Source organism: Cokeromyces recurvatus (assembly GCF_025118155.1).
Source record: "Cokeromyces recurvatus strain NRRL 2243 chromosome Unknown BX663scaffold_22, whole genome shotgun sequence".
Lineage (NCBI taxonomy): Eukaryota > Fungi > Mucoromycota > Mucoromycetes > Mucorales > Mucoraceae > Cokeromyces > Cokeromyces recurvatus.
This window is the reverse complement of record NW_026251408.1, coordinates 136,778-157,134: the sequence shown is the minus strand read 5'-3', so window position 1 is coordinate 157,134 and position 20,357 is coordinate 136,778. Positions and strand designations below refer to the sequence as shown.

Genomic DNA, 20,357 nt, shown 5'->3' with positions numbered 1-20,357 from the left:
CCACCTCCACCACCTATACGTTCTTCTATTTCAGCACATCCTCCGCCACCCCCTCCACCTCCAGTTCGTCAACAGCCTACTTATTACAAAGAAGCACAGGGACAACAGTCAATGCCTCCTATCTCATCGTTTTCAACTTCTTCTATCCCACGTCATATTTCACCTGCAGATTCTCCTCCTCCTCCTCCTCCTCCTCCTCCTATACGACCTCAATATATAGGCAGTGATTCTACTCAATCTATTCCTACTCCTATTGCAGCATCAAAGTCAAATAATCCTTATAAAATAGTAACTCAACAACAACCAACCTATCCCTCACCACCTCCACCTCAAATTCAGTTACCTTCACCACCTATTCCTCCAGTATTCCCTACATCTTCAATTGCTTCTTTACCAGCAACGGAAACCGAACAAATCGATAATGCTTTAACAACAGTATCATCATCCGCACCACCACCACCACCACCACCACCACCACCTCCTCCTCCTCCTCCTCCTTCAACACTACCAGCTACAACACAGCCAACTACTTATCATCAAAGTGAACCAACTATTTATCATCAAAATGAGCCAACTCATTATACAAATCAGATACAAGAAGACGTTAATAGTATAATAGATGATGATGAGTTTTATGATGCTCCAGAAGCACCCCCACCACCCCCATTACCATCCACTCGTGCAGCTGCACCACCTTTACCACCTTTACCACCTTTACCCACAAGTCATCCTCCAGCACCTCCACTCCCTCCACTTCCTGGTAGAAAAGGAGGTCCTCCTCCACCTCCACCTCCAACCCAAAGACCTAATCATTCATTACCACCAATGACAAGTGCACCGCCACCACCACCTCCACCACCGCCACCTCCAATGTCTGGAGCGCCCCCACCTCCACCTCCACCTCCACCTCCTCCAATGTCTTCATCTGCACCTCCTGCACCTCCTGCACCTCCTGCTATAAACAGTACATCATTGCCTGCAGTAGTCAATAATGATTCACGTAGTGCATTAATGGATGCCATTCGAGGAGCTGGTGGTATCTCGTCTTTACGATCAACACCATCCAATGTACGACGAGATCGTAGTAGTCCTCTAACGGCATCAAATACGGGTGCAACTACAGCTACAGCTAGTGCGGGTGGAGATTTGACAATGAGTTTATTAGCTGCACTTAATGATCGTAAGAAAGCTATTCAATCAGATGAAGATTCGGATAGTGATGATGGAAGTGAATGGGATGATTAAGAAAGGAGGGATTTTATTTTATTGGAATTAACCTTTTTTTTTTTTTTTGTTTTATTAATTTATTTGTAGTATACAATAAGTCTAATAATAATTTTCTAAAAAATAAAGCATATTCATATATGCATAAAATTTAAGCATTCAGGAGCGTCCAAGCATCAAGATAACTACAAAAATACAAAAGTTTAATTTTTTTATATTACTATACTTCACTACAAATATTTTATTTTTTTATTTTTTTCGCTTACCGTTTCACATCACCAATGTGCTCTTCTACAAATCCAAATTTCAAACAAAGATCTCCCGAAACATTATTTGATTCCTTTCGTTTTGATAATTGAAAATAAGCTTCAAAGTTATTAGGATCATTGTAGTTACGAGGTACACCATCTGAAACACCATGATTATTTCTATCAAAGATGTTAATAAAAGGTATCGTAACTTCTCCCAAGAAATCTCGACCCAATGTATCCTTATCCCAAACGGTAAATGTGAGATGAGTTGGCTTCTTTTTCGGAGACACACGAATGTCAAAGTGTGCATCCCAAACAGGATTGAGAGTTTGTTTAATGCATTTTGTTTTATATTTTTTATGACTTTATACATATATATAAAGGATTAGGAATGAAATAACATTCATGTTTACATTGGTGTGATGATTTACATAAAACTTACTTTACTCTCATAACGACATATGGATCCGAAAACCCAGTTTTGTCACTGTATACATACATACAAATATTTATATACATATTAGTGAACAAATAAAAAATTCGTTCTTTTTTATATATATATATATATACACATATACATGTATACACTTTACGCTGCTGCAAGGTCTTTAGCCCTTAAGATACCCACTCGAATAGTTATCTCGGACATGAATGAAATAAGTAGAAAAAAAAAAAAAAGATAAAATAAATAATATTTTCGTGCGCGCCCCCTTTTCACTGCAAAAAGTTGGCGTACGACGTATAGTTCTTTTATACGTCGTACGCCACAATTTAAGCTGCGATTTTTTTTAATTGTTTATTTCTACTAATTTTTAATATAAAGCTTCCAAATAAAAATAATATATTGTGTTTAATATACTATCATAGAATAAATATATCCAAATACATATTTATATATATGTCTACTGCTAATATTCATTATTTTTTTAATGTTTAAATTTACAGCTATTTTGGCTGTGTTTTTTTACAGGGAGAGAATCACACTATTTGAATTGAAAAAAAAAATACTTTTTTTCCCAAAAATGGATCTATAGAAAATCATATGATCATAGAGAAAGTTAAGAAAATTACATTCATTGTTATTTCTTTTTTATTCTTTTACTTTAGATTAATACTTATTTACTTACAATTGTTTTATTTTCTATAGATATTTATTATATTCAAGGTAGTATAAAGATTTAGAATATCCTTATTAACGAATTTATACTGACCAGTTTTATTTCTTTCTTAGCAAAAGAGTCTTGTTTATGTTGGTAGTAGCTTTTTCTACTTTTTATACAGAGCATTTTTCAATGATATGTTAAAGGTAAGATAATAACTATTGTTTATATTAACACATATACTGACTTGTTTATTATCTTTAATCAAACGCTTTTTGAACTGATAAACAAACGTATATAAAAGGGGTATGTCATGAGCTGACTTATAATGTCATGTTTTATGATTAAACATGCGGATCATAAATTTAGTTAAGAAATTCTATCCTAACTCTCTCTTGATCCGCTCCATCTAATAATATTAAAATCACTAACACTTTATTGTCAACAACATACCTTATTCGGTCGTAACTAACACTTTTCTGATTCTCATCTTATCCTCAGACCTCTTTAACAATTCTTATAAATACCCCCATCAATTTAAATTCATAAATAAAATTATTGACTTTAGAACTATTGTTCGCTCTCGTTGACTCTTTTTGTCTTACTATTATTTTTTTATTTTCTAATATTTTTTATTTGATATTTTAAAAAGAAATATCACAGTCAACATGATTATAACTAAATTTCAGTTTATTCATTGGACATGCTGATGTATATTTCTTCAATGGAGAAAGTCTGTATTGTGGTAATTGATTTTGCGGGACTAACGACAAATTGTGAAGATTTGAAAGTGTTCTTAAAGCAAGTCCTTTTCTTTTTTAAAAAAAAAAGAATTGAAATGGCTCCTCACGGTCCATAATAATAGGAACAATCCGAATATCAAGAAATTAATGATCGATAGATTTGCCAGCTGTGACGCCAGTCATGTCTATGATACACAAGAACTTTTGAATGATTCTGATGGTAGAATATGCATACTGCACGCTCTCTACTAATAGTGGTTATTGTTGTGAAGGATACCAAGATAGCCTGAGATTTAAAAAAAATGGACCTTTGGAATAAAACAATCCGTGGTGGTGAAAAAAAAAATGCCCTTTGAAAAAAATAGAACCCGTTCTTTGGATGAATCAAAACCGCCTTTTGGAAAAATTAAAAGCATCCTTTGACGTTGGAACGACTGTACTGGACAAAGTTCTCACCAGACAAAAAGGTTCCCTTGCAAATATCCTTGTCCTGTTTCAAAATGAGTGTCCCAAATTTTCTAGGCTGTCCCATTTTTAAAGCACTGACCCATTTTCAATATCGCTGGCCCAACCTATTTTCTTCAGCTGTATCATTTTTAACTTTCGAACTCTGTTGATGAATTGATAATAATAATTAATAGTTGTTTATTGGATAATTTTTTTTTAAATACAGCAGCAATTTTCAAAAAATTTAAACTTTATGTATGCCATCATTCATTTTTTATTATTATTATTATTATTTATCCACCATGTCAAATCTAATCATGAATTCATTTCGACGACATGTTGGAATCATAACTTTTAAGCAAGTAATACCAACTGATGTAAAGCATTTACAAGTAGTAGTTTTTTTTTGTATATAAACAGTTTGTATACATGTAAGAGTGTCAATTTAATTATAAAACCATCATAGTGGACTAAGAGCTGGTTAAAATTGCACAAGCGTTTTAATTCTTCAGGGGTAAAAAAAAAAAAAAAAAAAAAAAAAAAAAAAAAAAAAAAAAATACAGCAATAATGAAATATAGATAATTACTTTAAAATACTGTCCTATAATGAGCGTAGACACCAATAATATATAAGCAAAAGTCTATAGATAATTTCCGTCTATTAGGAGCAGAAAAAGAAACAGGTGCGTTGAATGATTTACTTCATCGTGTCATGGAGATTGAATCCAGAATCACAAATAGTAAAACAATGATAACTGCTGAATGTAAGCCTATTCATGTATGCTAATAAATAAATAAATAAATAAATATTCATTTTTTTTTATATGAAGATGACATTTTAATATTTTATTTTATTTTTTGGTGTATATAAAAGGTAATAAAGCAGTGTAAAGCCTTTTGCCTTTCAGACCATTTTCATTTATCAACTATCACTTCTCGTCTTAATAATAATACAAATGATGGATTCAAAGTAAAGCCTACGAATAGCTCATTATTATTACATATACTTGATAACCAATATGGCGGTGAAATATATATATTTGATAACGGCACGTTGACTTGTTGGGGTATAGAGCAAGATCGTCAAGAGATATTTTTAAACAATTATATTAGAAGTTTAACACCAAATAATCAAGTTGAAGAATCAATTGAAGTTGCTGAATATACGATTGATGAAGACGAGTACATACATGCAAATATATATATATATATAAAGTAATCTAAAAAAACAAGTATTTCTTCTTAGGATAACAGATATGAAAAATGGCACAATCTTACTAAATCCAGATCTTCCTCAAATTCAATTATCCAAAATTGCATTTTCTTATGGATTAGGTCGTGCAGCTAAATTAACCAGCATTGAGGCTAATTTAGATGCTTATTTAAGCAAAATGAATGAAAAGATATTAACAGATAATAACGAGAAAAGGATAGATGACAAGAATTATACTGCTTTATCTATCATAAAGGATTATTTGTTTGTTCGTCACAGAGTCATTCAAAATAGTCAAGATGGTTTTTTAGGCACAACTAGTAAATTTCATTGGGAAAAGAAAGAACTTGAAGGTATATGTATTTTATACTATAATAATATAATAACAGTCATTAACCTTTCACCTCTTTTATAATACATATTAAAAAAAAAAAAAAAGAATGTGTAAGAAAAGTGTCATATCGATTTGATATAGACGCAAGAATTACTATTCTGAATAAGAAATTAGGTAATATAGAAAGAAGTATATTCAATAACTGTATATATTCTTATTTTTTATTCTTTCAAGATTATGCAAAGGAAATCACAAGCATTTACAAAGAATTCTTTATAGTATGAATAAAATAGATGTAGCATATGGCGTATAAGCATATTTCATATGAGAGACTTAAAGTTTAAATTTGTTAAATACTATGCTACAAAGAGTAGGGTTAACTCATTACTGCTACTGCCTACTTGTAGTAGAACAGTCTTTCTAAACAAATTTGATAATATGAATGTGCATTATCAACTATCTTTGGTCAATTTTATTTATTCTACACCTGTTCTTAATAGTATATTTCACTTTGTTAGCCCAAATATATCTACATGCAAAGGAAATCTTTAAAGAAAGTCTCTTTTTGTTAACGTATTGTTTCAAAAAAAAAAAAAAAAAAAAAAAAGAATTGCCTCACTCTTATCCACCCTCACATTATCTGTTATGTACAACAGAGATATTCGTAATACTACTTAGAGGAAATAATATGTAGCTAGACTGTAATAATAGCTAAAGATACTAAAGTACGACATGATTTACTTTGTTTGAGGGATGAGATCATTACAGATTGTGGGATCCTGGAGGATTTTCGAATTAAGAAAAAAGTTTATTAGACGTAAAATGGTGTGCTAGAATCTATATTTATTTCTATTCATGCTTGAGAAAAGCTGTATAGGCGTCGAATCATACACATTCTATTGTATAAGAATATTAAAAAAAAAAAAAAAAAAAAAAAAGATAACAAGCGACTTTGATGATATCTTCTTTTTCAATTTGGTGGCTGAGCTTTTTTTTTTCCAAGTTTTTTTTTTTACTGATTTTCCCTTTCTGTCAATCAATTAACCTTTTTTTTTTTGTTTTTCTCGTAAAGCAACAAAAAATATGGCAACTACCGAGGAATTGCAAAATTTCGTACTTACAACACTTGAAAAGACCAATAGCATTGAAGATTCCAAAGAGTTGACATTCAATGGACAACCTGTTGACCAACTTGCACTTCTTGGTGCTCTCAACAGTTTAAAGTCTAAAGAGGTACCGATTACACGATTAACATATATATGTATATAATAGCTTACCCCTCCTTTTTTTTTTATTGATGCATAGATGATTGACTTTAAACCTATTGAACGTATTTTTTGGGTTTTAACTGAAGAAGGTAAACAGTTGGCAAAGGATGGTAGTCACGAAGCTCGTGTTTTTGAGGCCATTCCTGCTGGTGAAGAAGGTCTTCCTATTGCTGAACTCCAAGTAAATAGATACACAATCAATTTAAATAGTTTTATGAAATTCATGTATATGTATTTATATATGTATATTTTTTTTTTGTACAATAGGCTAAATTTGGTCCTTCTGCTAAAGCTGGCCAAGGCAAAGCTTTTAAAAATAAATGGATTACAAAAAAGGGAAACAACTTGGTACGTTTAGTTGATAGCATCGTTGATGAAACACAAAAAGATTTAAAGGAAATCGAATCAACTGGTACCTTGAAGGATGCTAAAGTGCTCAATGAATTGAAGAAAAGAACTTTAATTGATAAACAGTATGACTCATAATTTCAAAGCGAGATATAGAATATTATGTAATTTATACCTATACAATTTTTTTTTTATAATTATTATTTCACTTTAGGAAATTTACTTCATATCAAATCTCTAAGGGACCTGATTTCTCTTTGGAAGTTAAGAAGGAAGCCACTGATATTACCCTTGAAATGCTTCAATCGTAAGTGTATAATTATTACACATGTATATATGTATGTTATTTATTTATTACTATTGTTAAAAAAAGGGGTGAATGGAAAAATGCTACTTTCAAAAAGTATAATTTCGATGCAGCAGGTGTTCCTCCTGCTGGTGGACATCTTCATCCCTTGATGAAGGTTCGTCAAGAATTCCGTGAAATTTTCTTTGAAATGGGCTTCCAAGAAATGCCTACCAACTGTTTTGCTGAATCCAGCTTCTGGAATTTCGATGCACTCTTCCAACCTCAACAACATCCAGCCAGAGACGCTCATGATACCTTCTTCTTGAAAGGTATTGTATATCTAACTCATCATTTGAATATATACTAAACTAACGCTTCTATTTAATACAGATCCTGCTACTTCAGATCGTTATCCTGCTGACTTGATGGAAAAGATCAAAAAGACGCATGAAAATGGTGGTGATACAGGCTCAATCGGTTACAACTATAATTGGAAAGAATCTGAAGCTCAAAAGCTTATTTTACGTACTCACACAACAGCTGTCAGTTCTTATATGCTTTATAAATTAGCCGAACAAACCAAGAAGACAGGATTCTTCCAACCTATTAAATACTTTTCCATCGATCGTGTCTTCCGTAATGAATCTGTCGATGCCACTCACTTGGCTGAATTTCATCAAATTGAAGGTGTCATTGCCGATAAAAACTTGACTTTGGGTGATTTAATTGGTTTCATGGATGTTTTCTTCAAAAAGATGGGTATGGATAAGATTCGTTTCAAGCCTACTTATAATCCTTATACTGAACCTTCAATGGAGATCTTCAGTTATCATGAGGGACTTAAGACTTGGGTAGAAATTGGTAATTCAGGTATGTTCCGTCCTGAAATGTTATTGCCCTTGGGTTTGCCTCCTGATGTACGTGTCATTGCTTGGGGTTTGGGTCTTGAACGTCCTACCATGGTCAAGTATGGTATTTCTAATATTCGTGATCTTTTGGGTCACAAGGTTAATATTGCAATGATTAAGGATTATCCTATTTGTCGTTTGGATAAGAAGATGGGTAAAGAGTTAGTTGGTTTAAGTGAGAATTAATGCATTTTATTATTATTATATAATAAAAGGAAGAGAGAACAAAAATAATTTTTTTTTTTATTATGTAATATCATATTGTATTAGTGTAAATAAAGTATTATATCGGGAGTTCTTTTTTTTTTTTCATAAAAGCACCATTGATAACATAGTAAGTGCAAGCAAAGTAATACACTTTTTTCTATCGAATGATTTCAATTGACTAACAGTATCACTTGAAGAGCTTGATCCATTATTTGAAACAGCATTTCCACCTGTCGTTCGATTTACAACAGGAACAGCTGTATCTTTATATTGGCATTCAGTAGAGGTGCATAAACAAGCATTACCAATAGGATCCCACCATTTCGTACTATATACATATTATAAAAATAGATAAATAAGTTGTGAAATAATAATACTAGTCAAAACTTACTCGCAATTATTGGGAAGAGGATATCTAAAGCCAGTAGTACCATTTTGCGCAACAGAAGCGGGTCGAGGAGAATCAAGAGTAGGTGTTGTATTTGGACAATTGAAACAAGTATTAAAAGTGGTTGTACCGAAATTACAACTAGTAATTACAAAAAAAAAAAAAAATAAGAAAATCATTCGTTGTTTACTATTTAATATCTAATTTATACCTGTTCAAAAGATGATCGTCAGGATTGCCGTTATTATCATCATCAAGACCATTACAGATTTCATTGGTTATCACGGGTTGTTCACAACGCATATAGTCTTGTTTACTTAATTCAGATGACTTTACAGGATTTCTCATCCATTGTAATAACTGTGAGTTTGTGACAAACCAAACATCCGGTTTTTCAGACAAGGATTTGATGAAAGAAACTAAAGCATCGAGTTTAGGTGCAGGATCAGGTAAGCCAGGATAACCCGTTAAGTGAGCTATATACAAATATATGTAATGTAAGCAATTACTATTTCTTTATGTGTATACATATATTATTATTATTTACTAGGATGTACGTAAATGCCAAAGGGCTGTCTTCCACCTTGATAACGTCTATTAAATGCATTCATACTCCATTGCATTGTATCTTCTGGTGTGCCAGCAATATAGACATCCATTAATTGAGGTGTACTTGTATTATCCATGACGGAATGCATGGGGATTTCCCAAAGTCCTGGGATTCTCGAGAGTTCATTACAGATACCTGACCAACAATCATTTGCCATTCCATAGTCTAAGGTGTATGGCCAATAGGCATCACCCTCTAATGCACTTGAACTTGAATCATATGTGAACCCAAGCTTTGAAAGATGGGATAATGTCTCTCTACTATAGTTGAGGAAAGGAGCACGGAAGCCCTGAATTTTTCCATTAGGAATACCCGCATATGCATTTAGCATTTCTTTACAACTCAGGATTTCCTCTAATGCATAATATATAAGAAAGAAAGAAAGGAAGAAAGAAAGAAAGAAAAAAAAAATACTTACTGTCAGAGGGAACTCCAACATGAGAGAATGTATGACTATAGAGAGAAAATAATAAATTATTTTTTTTTTTCATACAGTATTATGGACTCTATAAATACACTTACTCTGCTATTTCATTGCCAGTAGAATACCATTGTTGTGCTAATGAAAAGTCAGTATACTGCATTGAAACGAACCTATTTTTTTTTTTTTTTTTTTGTAAAAGTTAGTAAAGAATTTTAAAATTACATTCGTATCCTCTTACCAAGTACCACGTCCAGAACAACCATTAGGATTTCTATAAATATGATGATCAATGTTAGGAAAGAAAAGAGCAAAGAGCAAAGAGAATATCTATATATATATATATATATATGTATATATATATTTATATATAGACAAGATATTACGTGACATTTAGCATTCGCTTAGCCGTTTTATAAAGCTGAGGTTGAATAGAATCATCAAAGGTAACTGTAACAAATTGAGGTGTATCTTTAGGATCCATACCATTAGGTGGGTTTTTAGAGGCACATAAGCATCCATTGGATAGATTGCAGACATTGGGATCACAAGAATAAGCTGAAGTCGAAGCTACAGTATTAGGTCTTACTGTCGTTCCCTCTGACTGAGCTAAGGATGAGCCTATAAAGGTTGCAACTAATGCAAAAGTAATATGAAGAAATTTCATTATAAAAAAGAGAAGAAGAAGAAGAAGAAGAAAAAAAGAAAAGAAATTCAAAATTCTGATTACTACCATATTATTATATATATATATATATCCTACTCCTCCTAAATAAAATTCTTAAGCTTTAAAAGAGAAAGGAGGAGAAGAGTGCAGGACTCAGTTTATTTCTTGACAATAGATGCAATATCTCCCATCTTATATCTCCTTTTTATTTATAGAAATACAATGCATAAATTCTAGAAATCAAAATAATAAAATTATTTACGGTGTCTAGCACAGAACTCGTTTATTCTCTTGTATGCTTCCTCGAGTCTATCATAAGTAGGTGTGATTACCAGTCTTATAAAGTTGGGATATTGAAAGCACTAACATATACAAACTAAGTAAATACTACTATAAAGGACATATATATAAACGAAAAAAAAAGTTTTACCTGGCCTGGTAAGCAAACAACATTCTCCTCATTAAGAAGTTTAGCACTGAAATCAACATCAGATTCAATATCCTTAAACTTTTCGATATCAATACCAACCATCATATACATAGCACCTTGAGGATTCACTGGATTTAGGCCATCAATCTTAGATAATTCTCTGATACTCAAATCCACATTTTTCTCAAGTTGCTTAATCGTTTCTTGATAGAAAGAAGCGGGTGTCTTTTGAAGAATTTCTGGAAGTGCAGCTTGAATAATTGAATTAGGACCCAAAATAAGTTGAGCTAATTGGTGCAAACCATGGTGCACCTCTTGAGCAAAAACACCATTACGATCATGGATCAAGATCCAACCCATACGCCAACCAGGCACAAGCCATTTTTTGGCAAGTCCACCTACTGACAAAATAGGTACAGATTTTGTTAATGTAGCCATACGATATGACTTTCTGCCCTTAAAAACAAGATCATGATAAATTTCGTCTGCAATAATTGGAACATGGTGTTTTTCAGCAATAGCCAAGATGGCTTGAAGATGCTCTTTAGAATAGACTGAACCACAGGGATTTGAAGGACTATATTCAAAATAAATTAAATTAAATTAAAAAAAAAAAAGAAGGAAGTTAGCTATATAAAGATTGTTTTTTTTTGAAATTTGAATGTTTTTACTTGTTAACTAAGATCGCACTTGTTTTTCCATCAATTAATGACTCTAATTGTTCTAAATCAGCTTCCCAGTTTTTCTCGGGCTATACCAGTCAATTTAGTAATTGAATTATAATTATATACTTTAACTTTACCAATAAGTTATAATATCTAGGTTCAACAAAACGTGTAGCTGCCAAAGAAGCATAAAGTGAAAAGCCAGGTCGAGGTAAAAGGATATTTTGTCCTTCATTACAAAGAACATTAATACACATTTCAAGGGCACCAGAGCATCCATTAGTTAAAATAACATCGTTGGGTGCAAGTGGAGCAGAAGGATCATTATTGGCCTCTGCAACTGCTGTACGTGCTACCAAAGTACCTAAAATGAAAGTTTAAGTCTTTTTTTTTTTGACAGCATAAAAAATATATTTGTATGTCTACCATCGGCAGGAGGATATCCATTAGCACTATAGCTATTCAAATGCTTAGAAACAGCTTCATTGATACTAGGATCCGTATTAAAGTTACCAAAGATGGTAGGATCACCTGAAGAAAACGATTAAAAAACATGTCGTATAATTTAATGTCAATTATTTGTTACCAATGGATAAACTAATTAAAGGTTTTGTGACATTAGGATTGAGTTTAAGTTTATCGACAATAGCACGAATAGGGTTATGTGCTTGGTGAGCAGTTCTGGAAGCCTTGATATTCCAACAAGCACGATCTGAGCTCATATTAATAAAATTAAAAGATAAAAATAATAAGAATAATAAAAAAAAAACCTAATTTTAATGTTTATATATGCAAATGTGAGTCATGAAACGATGACAACGCGCTATTTTAATTTATTTAATTTTGCCAATTTGAGTTGTTTAGAATAAAGAAAATGAAATAGTCGTTCATGTATGTAGTGTATGTGTGTGTGTGTGTGGCGCAATGATAAAATTGAATATTATATGTGTATAGATACTATGATGATTCTTGAATAGTATTGTAGATGCTTCTTATTAGCAAATATGTATGTTCGGTCTTATATCCTATCCAACGACTTTAATGTGTGAAAAATATATATCTGTGCCTGTGACACTTTTTGTCAAAAATAAAAAAAGACAAAAGCTGACATAAATTGCAGACAGGCAAATAAGATGAACAAATATGCAGTATTACTTAAATTGAACGTGATTAGGGGAACGAGGAGGAAAAATGCATGTGTCTGCTTTAATGGTTTACTCTTTAATATTAGTGCTTTGAATCAGTAAGCTATTTTAAAGAACAAATAAAAAAAACAATCTGCTTCTTATGCCTTACATTATCATCAATATAGAATGTCTTCCCTTTTCATCAATGTATCTTTTTTTGTTCTTTTAAATTTCAATACTAAATTTACTCAGGGAAAATAGATACAAATAATTTCTTTATATTTCATATATTTGGTACAAACACTTATTTACCGAATATACTTCAAGCCTATCAATATTTTTGTCTTATTCGGTCTTGAATGTGTTCCACTATTTTCTGGAAATAGTATATATTAATATAAGCTAAAAAAAATGCACCTTTCAAGTACTAGTACACAATCATAGAGTTTCCTTTTTTTTTTATTCTATTCTGAATGTATCATGGTAAAAGCGTAATATTATAACAATCAGTTATTTCCTGAATATAACTTGTTTTTCTCATTTTTACTTTGCCAAATGTTATTCTAAAATGCATGCATTTTGATTCACTCTTTTGATACACTTTATAATAGGTATGGCATGATATATATTAAATTAAAAGACTTTTACGTTGACACAGTTTACATTTTTCTAATAAAAAAAAATTGTACTTTAAAATGTGCTCCAGTAGTGATATACTAAATAATCTGCTTAATAGGTCTGCATGGAATTGTATACTGGAGAAATAGGCTAAAAAATATGCTGAAGAAGGTTGCTTAGAGATAAGCTAAGCAATCTGCTTGAGCAGTTTTCAGTCATATCTATCAACTTGTGCCTATATAGTAGTAAGAGAAAAAAAATAAACAAAGCAGAAAGAGTTAAATGACAAAAAGAGGCTATATTAAATAGTTGAATTATATAGCCATAAGGAGAGTAAGATATATTAAAAGTAAAAAGAAAATACATGTATATGTATATGTATATAAGCTATTGCAATAGAGTTTATTTAGCCTCGACAATGAAGAACAAGAAAGTTTGTAAAACTCCCCAACATATCTTAATGAGTTATGATTACATTGTCAGATAGTGAGTTCTCTATCTATCAAGACTACGTGGAAATAAGTCTCAGGAAGGATAACCGGAAGATTCAAAAGTCTATTATAGTTTGTATATTTTAATAATATTTATCATGTAATTCAATAAAATAAAGGAATAAAGCTAAGTACGATAAGGACCATTGAAATTCCTAAAAAAAAAAAAAAAAAAAAAAAAAAAATAAGTGTAAATCTAGTGCGGATTTGTAAACGATTTACTTCTTTATCAAACCGCAATTGAACTCTTTTAGGTAACGATAATTATTGCATGTCGAATGATGAAACGCAATATAGGTAGTTTATTAATAAATTTCTATATAGCAATCTAAACAATATGGCTGACAGATTGTTCTAGGCATGTTCAGTCTGTTCTTTTTTTTTAACGTTTGTACAACTCATTAAAATCATTCACATTTTTAAAACAGCAGTCGCAACGCATGACGTTGCTAAAGCTAACTTATAAAACTCCAAATATTTTCTCCCTTTCTTCTTTTTTCTTTCTTCTTTCTTCTCTTTTTTCTAATCACTTTTATTTCTTCAACTTTCATAGACTAGAATAATGTTAGGTAAGCTTCTAAAGTTTACTTAGTAAAACGGTTGTTGGAGGAAAAATGTAGGATCTATTAAGCAAACGGACCCGTAAGCCTTTGAGTTTGCCCATCGCCTAGTAGCTGAAACGTTCTGCATGGTTATGTTTGTGAAAGGGACCCGTAGTCCTTTGAGTCTGCCCAACGCCCGAAGCAGCATAACCTCCTTTGTATCAACAGCGTAGATAGATGGCACATGTAGGATTTATTAAGCAAACGGACCCGTAAGCCTTTGAGTTTGCCCATCGCCTAGTAGCTGAAACATTCTACATGGTTATGTTCGTGAAAGGGACCCGTAGTCCTTTGAGTCTGCCCAACGCCCGAAGCAACATAACAGCCATACTCTCCGCAATATACGGTTTACTAATTTTTTTAAAAAAGATTCTTTTAGTGTTTCTGATGCTATTCAAGGCTATGTTTCCTAATGCTACTGAAGATATATGTATATTATTTAGAGAATTAAATAAATAAATTTTTTTTAACCAAGTGTAAATTTATTAATTTATCTAATTTTGAGCTAATCGTTTTTTTTTTTGGAATTTTCTAATGAGAAAAAACTTAAATTTTCAGGAGGTGCTGCAGATCTCATTCATAAAGTTCTTAATTACAAATTATTATATTGGTTCTATGACAAAAAAAAATAAGGAGGCGATTTTCATTTTTATTTATGAATAACAAGATCAAATGATGTATCCTAATGAGGGTGGAAGTTTATAAATTATAATATTGAAGCTTGCTTCTCAACTGGTTTTTTATCTAGTTGAAATTTTTTTTTAATACCAAGTATCTTTCTTAGCTTTAACACTTTTTATCAAGCCTAATGAGTACTATCAATAGTTCTGTTAATAATCCTACTCACATCTCTAAAGAAAAGAAGAGACGCCCAATTAAAGAGCTTAACTGGATACTTTCAAATACTAGTAATTTCAATCATATAACTTTCTTCAATCATTTTAAAAATTATAAGAAAAGAACAGCTATTCGTCGATTCAAGATAGCAGTTGATTATTTTATTGTTGATGAGTTTGCAGAAACACAGATTCTGAATAACTTCCACGTTTGGAACGCAAATAATGAAGGAATGAATTACTGGATTCATAGGGATATTGAAATAGCCCTAAACACGAACAGTAATGATAGCATTATAACTGCTGACTCAGGTACCGTGGTAGACAATTCGGTTACATCAACATCTGTTCGTTCGTTTGATATCTTTGATCAAATCAAAGACTTCTTAACACGTAATATTTTTCTTGTAGATGCTGGACACTACCTTGTTGGACAACTTAATGTTCACGAATGCTTTCATCGTTTCCAACTACATATAAAAGACTTGATTATCAGCAAACAATTATTAACAATTGAAAGTCATGTACCACATATCCTATCTACTTCATCAACATTACTACTTTGCAGCACAATTGATATTAGTATGAACAGTTACTTTGATAATGCTGCAACTACAGTACTTGATGATATGCATATTAGATTAGGATTACACTCCAAAAAGTTTCCACGATTGCTATTAATCAAAATGATTGATATCATAAATGATATAAATCTGAAAAAATATGAATGCTCTGAAGGTATATCTCAATTATATCAATTAATGAAAGGAGAGGAGGAGTTAGTGAAAAGATGTATAACTTTGATGATACGACTGTTGCAAACCCTACCACTTAAACATGATTATACAAGTATTAAGGAACAAGATCTTTGCTCTCGATATCTTGTACCAGTTCTACAAAGCTTCTTTGACTATCGTTTTTCAGAAGAGAAAATCCTTTTCCACTTCAAAGACAACTTAAATATGGAATGTCTAAATGATATTAGCCTGACCCGAAGTCGACCTGATGGGCTAATTGTACAAGAACGATCTTCAGGACAGGTAAGCTTAGGTTTCATAGAGGTAAAACCTTTAAAAGAAGCAAACAACCATTATAAAATGAACATGGATCTTATTCGCTTGAGTGTATTCAGCAAGAATGCGATGGACAAGCATAAGTTAAGAAATGTCATGACAATTCAAGCTATTGGTACCAATCTAACATTCTACCTAATGCAACACTTTGTAGGAGGTTTGTATATTATGGTAGAACTGGATCACCTAAGGTTTCCTACAAGTATCAATGAGCTTGAATTGTTGGTTGGATTCCTCGATCGAATTCTTAATTTGATGGCTGTGTTCAAAGAACATTGTGCTGAACAACGTGAAGTCGTTATTGATGGCCTAAAACAAACTTTAAGATCACCTGTTTTAACTAAGATCACTACGACGACAGTAGATAGAAAAAGGACCAATTATTGCCAGCACTACTGTCATTGATATTAGCATTTCTTCATTCTATTTTTTTTTCAACTATTCTTCTACTACACTCCTTTTAATTTATTGAAAATATTTATTTAAAAACGTTTATAAGAGATAAGATTATATTGTTGTCGTTGTTTTTATTTTCTTACTTTTTTCGTTATATTTTCTATGTGCCATTCTTTTAACCTTTTAATCGCCACAAAGGATTCTAGCTTCAAACATTCGAAATATTAAGAAAAAACTCCAGGAAAAAAAAATGATAAAGTTTCTTAGCTGCTCTTCTGAAGTTATTATGTTAGTTAGTACTATTGTCGACCTAACACAACTGAATAAATACAATTATTTTGAAGGTATGGATAGCTCCCCCTCCCCTCCTCCTCCGCAGATCATTATCTATATAGCTAAGACGCCGGAATAGATAGAGCTAGCTCTGTTTACCTAAGTTAAGTTTGTAACCAAGTTAATAGAAATAAATCATCATTTATTATTATATAATAAAAAGAGTATTCAAACAAAACTAACAAAAAGATAAAGAAACAGAATATAAAAACATAAGATAAGTTTGTGATAGCTTTATATAGTGAATGATAATACAAACGGTGTACAACAATATGACAAAAATGAAGAGAACTAATGTTTATTATATGTTTACAAGACAGGTAATATAATTGATAAAGACTGTTATTATAAAAAAGTATGTTAGTATTCATTCATACAATATCAAATTTCCCCTCTAATAAGCTGTAAATATAACTTTAATATATAACATAGTGGACAATAGCAATATTATGAATATCTATATAAATGTGTAAATAAATAGAATTACAAAAGGCTGGTTTTATTCTATGATTTATTTCTATTAACTTGGTTACAAACTTAACTTAGGTAAACAGAGCTAGCTCTATCTATTCCGGCGTCTGCGGAGGAGGAGGAGGGGGAGCTATCCATACCTTCAAGGAAGCGATATCTAAATCTATTTGTAGTAAAGAATATTCAATAGACTTTTTATTGAAATTTTAGAGTAAACAAATTTATGCAAGAGCCTTTTTGATTAGTATTTTACTTTTAATACTTAATGTTAAAGTCATATATAGCGATTGAAGAATTAGAAAAAAAACTCTTTTAAATAAACATGTTAAAGAAGTAAAATTGTTCATGTTAAACATTTACAACCAGTAAGTCAATATCATTAACACGATGTATATATGTCAAAATGAATATGCATCACTTTTTTTCTTTTCTTTTGAAAAGGGAATATCAAATATTGTATTATATAAACTAACTAGTTATTTTATTAATTATTTAAAATAAGAATTAACGCGTAGAAAAAGTAACTACGATAGACGGTATATAATGCTTCTTATTTATTATCTGCGTATATTGTACATTATTATTTTATGAAGGAGATTTTGAGTTTTTTTTTTTTTTTTCCTTTTTTCTTTTTTAAGGACGTTGTTATTTCCATAATTAGTGGCAAGATACTGTTGTATACATTACCACAACTTTTTTTTTATCTATTTGTGGTGCGCTTACTAAAACGTTTCTTTTTAAATATTAATTCACATGTCCTTATGTAATATATCAGCAGCAACGGCAAATGTACACGTTCTTAGCTATCGCAATTACATAATGAGCTACTATACATTCTAATTAAAACTCCGGATAAGATCTAAGAAAAAAGAGAAAAAACTAGTTGAAATCACTCGGCATATTTATCAGTGTATTATCGTTTTCTTTCTTTCTTTTTTTTTTTTTTTTTTTTTCTTCTTCTAATAAATGTTTCCTGAAGGTTTATTTTATATTTTATCTCGTAAGCATGGATTTGCACTTGATGTTTATGATGGACAAACAAAGGTACACAACTGTTAAATCATACTCTCAAGAATGTTAACATTATTACATTTAATAGGACGATGCAAATATAATTGTTTGGCCGCAGAAATTTCAAGATAGTGATAATCAGTAAGACCATTCGATTTTTTTTTAAATAATAATAATAATGATATTAGTCTAAACTGTTTTATTCCCTTTAAGGTTATGGAGTTATGAAAAAGGACGTTTAATTAATAAAAAGTCGGGCCTTGGTAAGAAGGCTTTTTTTTTAAAAAATATATATATATATATATATATATATATATATAAAGTATGTATACTAATTTATTTTTTATTTTGAATACTAGCTTTGGATATTAGCTCAAGTAAGTTTATATATAAAGGGGATAGTAAAATAATAGCTTACAGTTATAAACGTTAATTTTTAGGTGCGTTCAAGAAGGATAAAACGATTGTACAGAAAAAGATCAAAGCTAATAAACAGTCTCAAGAGGTAAATATCTATTTATCTGTTAAATATGATAAATAATAATTATTCTTTATTTGTAGTGGATTTATGATCAAGGATTTATTTGCTCAAAGGAATTTCCAAGTCTTGTACTTGATATTAGAGTGAGTTTAGCTTCAGATCTAAGAATTTAGTAACTCAATATTTATATATGTATATGTATATACGTAGGGAGACAGTGCTAAAGGTGGTGCTCAAGTATTATTGTACAGACGTAAAGCAACAGATAATTTAAATCAACTCTGGCAATTTGAACCTTATCATCAATTTGAAAATGCTTTAAATATGGCTGCTACAAGTATGCCATTGCATAAAAAGGAAGGATTTGGTCAACCAAGACCTGGCTATGGTGCTGAGCCTGGTGTTCCTCCTGAATTAACCCAAGTTCCAGAAAATAACAAGATTGCTGGTGTTGGAAATAACCCAACATCTACTTCTGTAAATTCAGGTAATTCTCGAGTAGATCCTGTATTATCACAATATGGATCATTTTATGGTGGAACTCCTACTGCACCCCCAAAACCCCAGCCAGGACAGCAAGCACCCTCTTTACCACCCAAAAATGTCGCCGATCTTTATCCTCCTCCCTCTCATCAACCCACTTCACCTATCAATACGACATCAACTTATCCACCCTCCCAAAATAATAATAATGATCATCATCATCTTGGCTATCCTCCTCCAAGTGGTAATAATACGGCTTATCCTCCACCCTCGTCTTCCAATTATCAGCAGCATCAAGGCCCTCCACCACCACCACCACTTCCTCCCTTGAGTTCTTCTGTAAGTAATAGTTATCCTCCACCTAGTGGTTATCCACCTTCATCTGTAGCTGGCTATCCTCCTTCACCAGTAGCTGGCTATCCTCCTCCTTCACCTTCCAATTATATGAATACTACTACTGCTTACCCACCTAATACATCTAATATGCCTGGCTATCCTTCCGCTGCTGCTAGTTTCCCCGAACCTCATCAAAATGAGTATTATCAACAAGATAATAGTCATGGCTTTCCACCTCCTTTGCCACCTAACAGGCCTAATAACACAAATAACAATACATATGGTTATCCTTCCTATCCTCAGTAATATTTAAATAAATGTTATATAGTATTTTGTGTATTAATTATAAAATAAAAAAAAAGGTATATTAATCCTTTAAATATACTTAGTAGACGTAAATATATGCGTACATATATAATTTGAATACTTGGAATGTGTTATTGTCATTTATAAAATGAGCTCCCTTAAGTTTTATGATATCCTAATATGTGGCTAATAATGTAACTTGGTATAATTTAGGAATCCTTTTACTCATAATTAAATGAACCAACATATAAAACCTATAATAGTATTATTACTATTAAAT

The 20,357-nt window shown here is 31.5% G+C and overlaps 9 protein-coding genes across 9 annotated transcripts; 6 read left to right on the top strand and 3 right to left on the bottom strand.

Annotated features, from left to right (window-relative positions):
- Positions 1–448: 448 nt before the first annotated feature.
- Positions 449–1,310, top strand: BX663DRAFT_516968 (uncharacterized protein; the record flags this gene model as incomplete). The annotated part of the gene is made up of 1 exon (XM_051528663.1): positions 449–1,310. A coding segment is annotated over exon 1 (416 nt), but the record flags the coding sequence as incomplete, so codon positions are not given.
- BX663DRAFT_516965 (C2 domain-containing protein) lies at positions 1,279–2,150 on the bottom strand. Its single transcript, XM_051528662.1, has 3 exons — positions 1,918–2,150; positions 1,491–1,838; positions 1,279–1,409 (listed from the first exon to the last, which is right to left on the bottom strand). Exons 1-3 carry the CDS (start codon positions 1,992–1,994, stop codon positions 1,376–1,378), a joined length of 459 nt encoding a protein of 152 aa, XP_051380582.1. The 5' UTR covers positions 1,995–2,150; the 3' UTR covers positions 1,279–1,375.
- A 997-nt stretch (positions 2,151–3,147) lies between these two features.
- BX663DRAFT_516962 (uncharacterized protein) lies at positions 3,148–3,451 on the top strand. Its single transcript, XM_051528661.1, has one exon. It carries the CDS (start codon positions 3,279–3,281, stop codon positions 3,432–3,434), a length of 156 nt encoding a protein of 51 aa, XP_051380581.1. The 5' UTR covers positions 3,148–3,278; the 3' UTR covers positions 3,435–3,451.
- An 827-nt stretch (positions 3,452–4,278) lies between these two features.
- Positions 4,279–5,660, top strand: BX663DRAFT_150713 (uncharacterized protein). The gene is made up of 6 exons (XM_051521605.1): position 4,279; positions 4,382–4,543; positions 4,640–4,947; positions 5,012–5,331; positions 5,418–5,486; positions 5,547–5,660. Exons 2-6 carry the CDS (start codon positions 4,478–4,480, stop codon positions 5,594–5,596), a joined length of 813 nt encoding a protein of 270 aa, XP_051380580.1. The 5' UTR covers position 4,279; positions 4,382–4,477; the 3' UTR covers positions 5,597–5,660.
- A 735-nt stretch (positions 5,661–6,395) lies between these two features.
- On the top strand, positions 6,396–8,311 carry BX663DRAFT_439068 (tRNA synthetases class II core domain (F)-domain-containing protein; the record flags this gene model as incomplete). Its single annotated transcript, XM_051523312.1, has 6 exons — positions 6,396–6,545; positions 6,618–6,761; positions 6,848–7,053; positions 7,143–7,235; positions 7,302–7,546; positions 7,608–8,311. 6 exons carry the CDS (start codon positions 6,396–6,398, stop codon positions 8,309–8,311), a joined length of 1,542 nt encoding a protein of 513 aa, XP_051380579.1.
- A 123-nt stretch (positions 8,312–8,434) lies between these two features.
- On the bottom strand, positions 8,435–10,418 carry BX663DRAFT_438922 (uncharacterized protein; the record flags this gene model as incomplete). The annotated part of the gene is made up of 8 exons (XM_051523303.1): positions 8,435–8,660; positions 8,724–8,861; positions 8,932–9,196; positions 9,268–9,684; positions 9,749–9,783; positions 9,853–9,924; positions 9,993–10,025; positions 10,138–10,418. The coding sequence occupies 8 exons, from the start codon at positions 10,416–10,418 to the stop codon at positions 8,435–8,437; spliced, it is 1,467 nt and encodes a 488-aa protein (XP_051380578.1).
- A 254-nt stretch (positions 10,419–10,672) lies between these two features.
- On the bottom strand, positions 10,673–12,235 carry BX663DRAFT_532253 (tyrosine aminotransferase; the record flags this gene model as incomplete). Its single annotated transcript, XM_051530440.1, has 6 exons — positions 10,673–10,780; positions 10,849–11,425; positions 11,520–11,599; positions 11,651–11,877; positions 11,940–12,044; positions 12,100–12,235. 6 exons carry the CDS (start codon positions 12,233–12,235, stop codon positions 10,673–10,675), a joined length of 1,233 nt encoding a protein of 410 aa, XP_051380577.1.
- A 2,782-nt stretch (positions 12,236–15,017) lies between these two features.
- Positions 15,018–17,110, top strand: BX663DRAFT_516945 (uncharacterized protein). The gene has a single exon (XM_051528660.1). The coding sequence runs from the start codon at positions 15,160–15,162 to the stop codon at positions 16,663–16,665; it is 1,506 nt and encodes a 501-aa protein (XP_051380576.1). The 5' UTR covers positions 15,018–15,159; the 3' UTR covers positions 16,666–17,110.
- A 1,292-nt stretch (positions 17,111–18,402) lies between these two features.
- On the top strand, positions 18,403–20,170 carry BX663DRAFT_516944 (ricin B lectin domain-containing protein). Its single transcript, XM_051528659.1, has 7 exons — positions 18,403–18,504; positions 18,560–18,612; positions 18,685–18,734; positions 18,831–18,848; positions 18,912–18,976; positions 19,033–19,095; positions 19,163–20,170. The coding sequence occupies exons 1-7, from the start codon at positions 18,427–18,429 to the stop codon at positions 20,075–20,077; spliced, it is 1,242 nt and encodes a 413-aa protein (XP_051380575.1). The 5' UTR covers positions 18,403–18,426; the 3' UTR covers positions 20,078–20,170.
- The last annotated feature ends 187 nt before the right edge of the window (positions 20,171–20,357 follow it).

Coding starts and splice junctions, on each gene's coding strand:
- BX663DRAFT_516965 (XM_051528662.1), bottom strand. CDS start 1,994: ATGTATATAAATATTTGTATGTATGTATACAGTGACAAAACTGGGTTT. Junction 1,839..1,917: donor TATGTCGTTATGAGAGTAAA/GTAAGTTTTATG, acceptor ATATGTATAAAG/TCATAAAAAATATAAAACAA. Junction 1,410..1,490: donor CACATTGGTGATGTGAAACG/GTAAGCGAAAAA, acceptor GTATTTTTGTAG/TTATCTTGATGCTTGGACGC.
- BX663DRAFT_150713 (XM_051521605.1), top strand. CDS start 4,478: ATGGAGATTGAATCCAGAATCACAAATAGTAAAACAATGATAACTGCT. Junction 4,948..5,011: donor TATACGATTGATGAAGACGA/GTACATACATGC, acceptor ATTTCTTCTTAG/GATAACAGATATGAAAAATG. Junction 5,332..5,417: donor GGAAAAGAAAGAACTTGAAG/GTATATGTATTT, acceptor AAAAAAAAAAAG/AATGTGTAAGAAAAGTGTCA.
- BX663DRAFT_516945 (XM_051528660.1), top strand. CDS start 15,160: ATGAGTACTATCAATAGTTCTGTTAATAATCCTACTCACATCTCTAAA.
- BX663DRAFT_516944 (XM_051528659.1), top strand. CDS start 18,427: ATGTTTCCTGAAGGTTTATTTTATATTTTATCTCGTAAGCATGGATTT. Junction 18,505..18,559: donor TTTATGATGGACAAACAAAG/GTACACAACTGT, acceptor TACATTTAATAG/GACGATGCAAATATAATTGT. Junction 18,977..19,032: donor CTAATAAACAGTCTCAAGAG/GTAAATATCTAT, acceptor CTTTATTTGTAG/TGGATTTATGATCAAGGATT.
- BX663DRAFT_516962 (XM_051528661.1), top strand. CDS start 3,279: ATGCTGATGTATATTTCTTCAATGGAGAAAGTCTGTATTGTGGTAATT.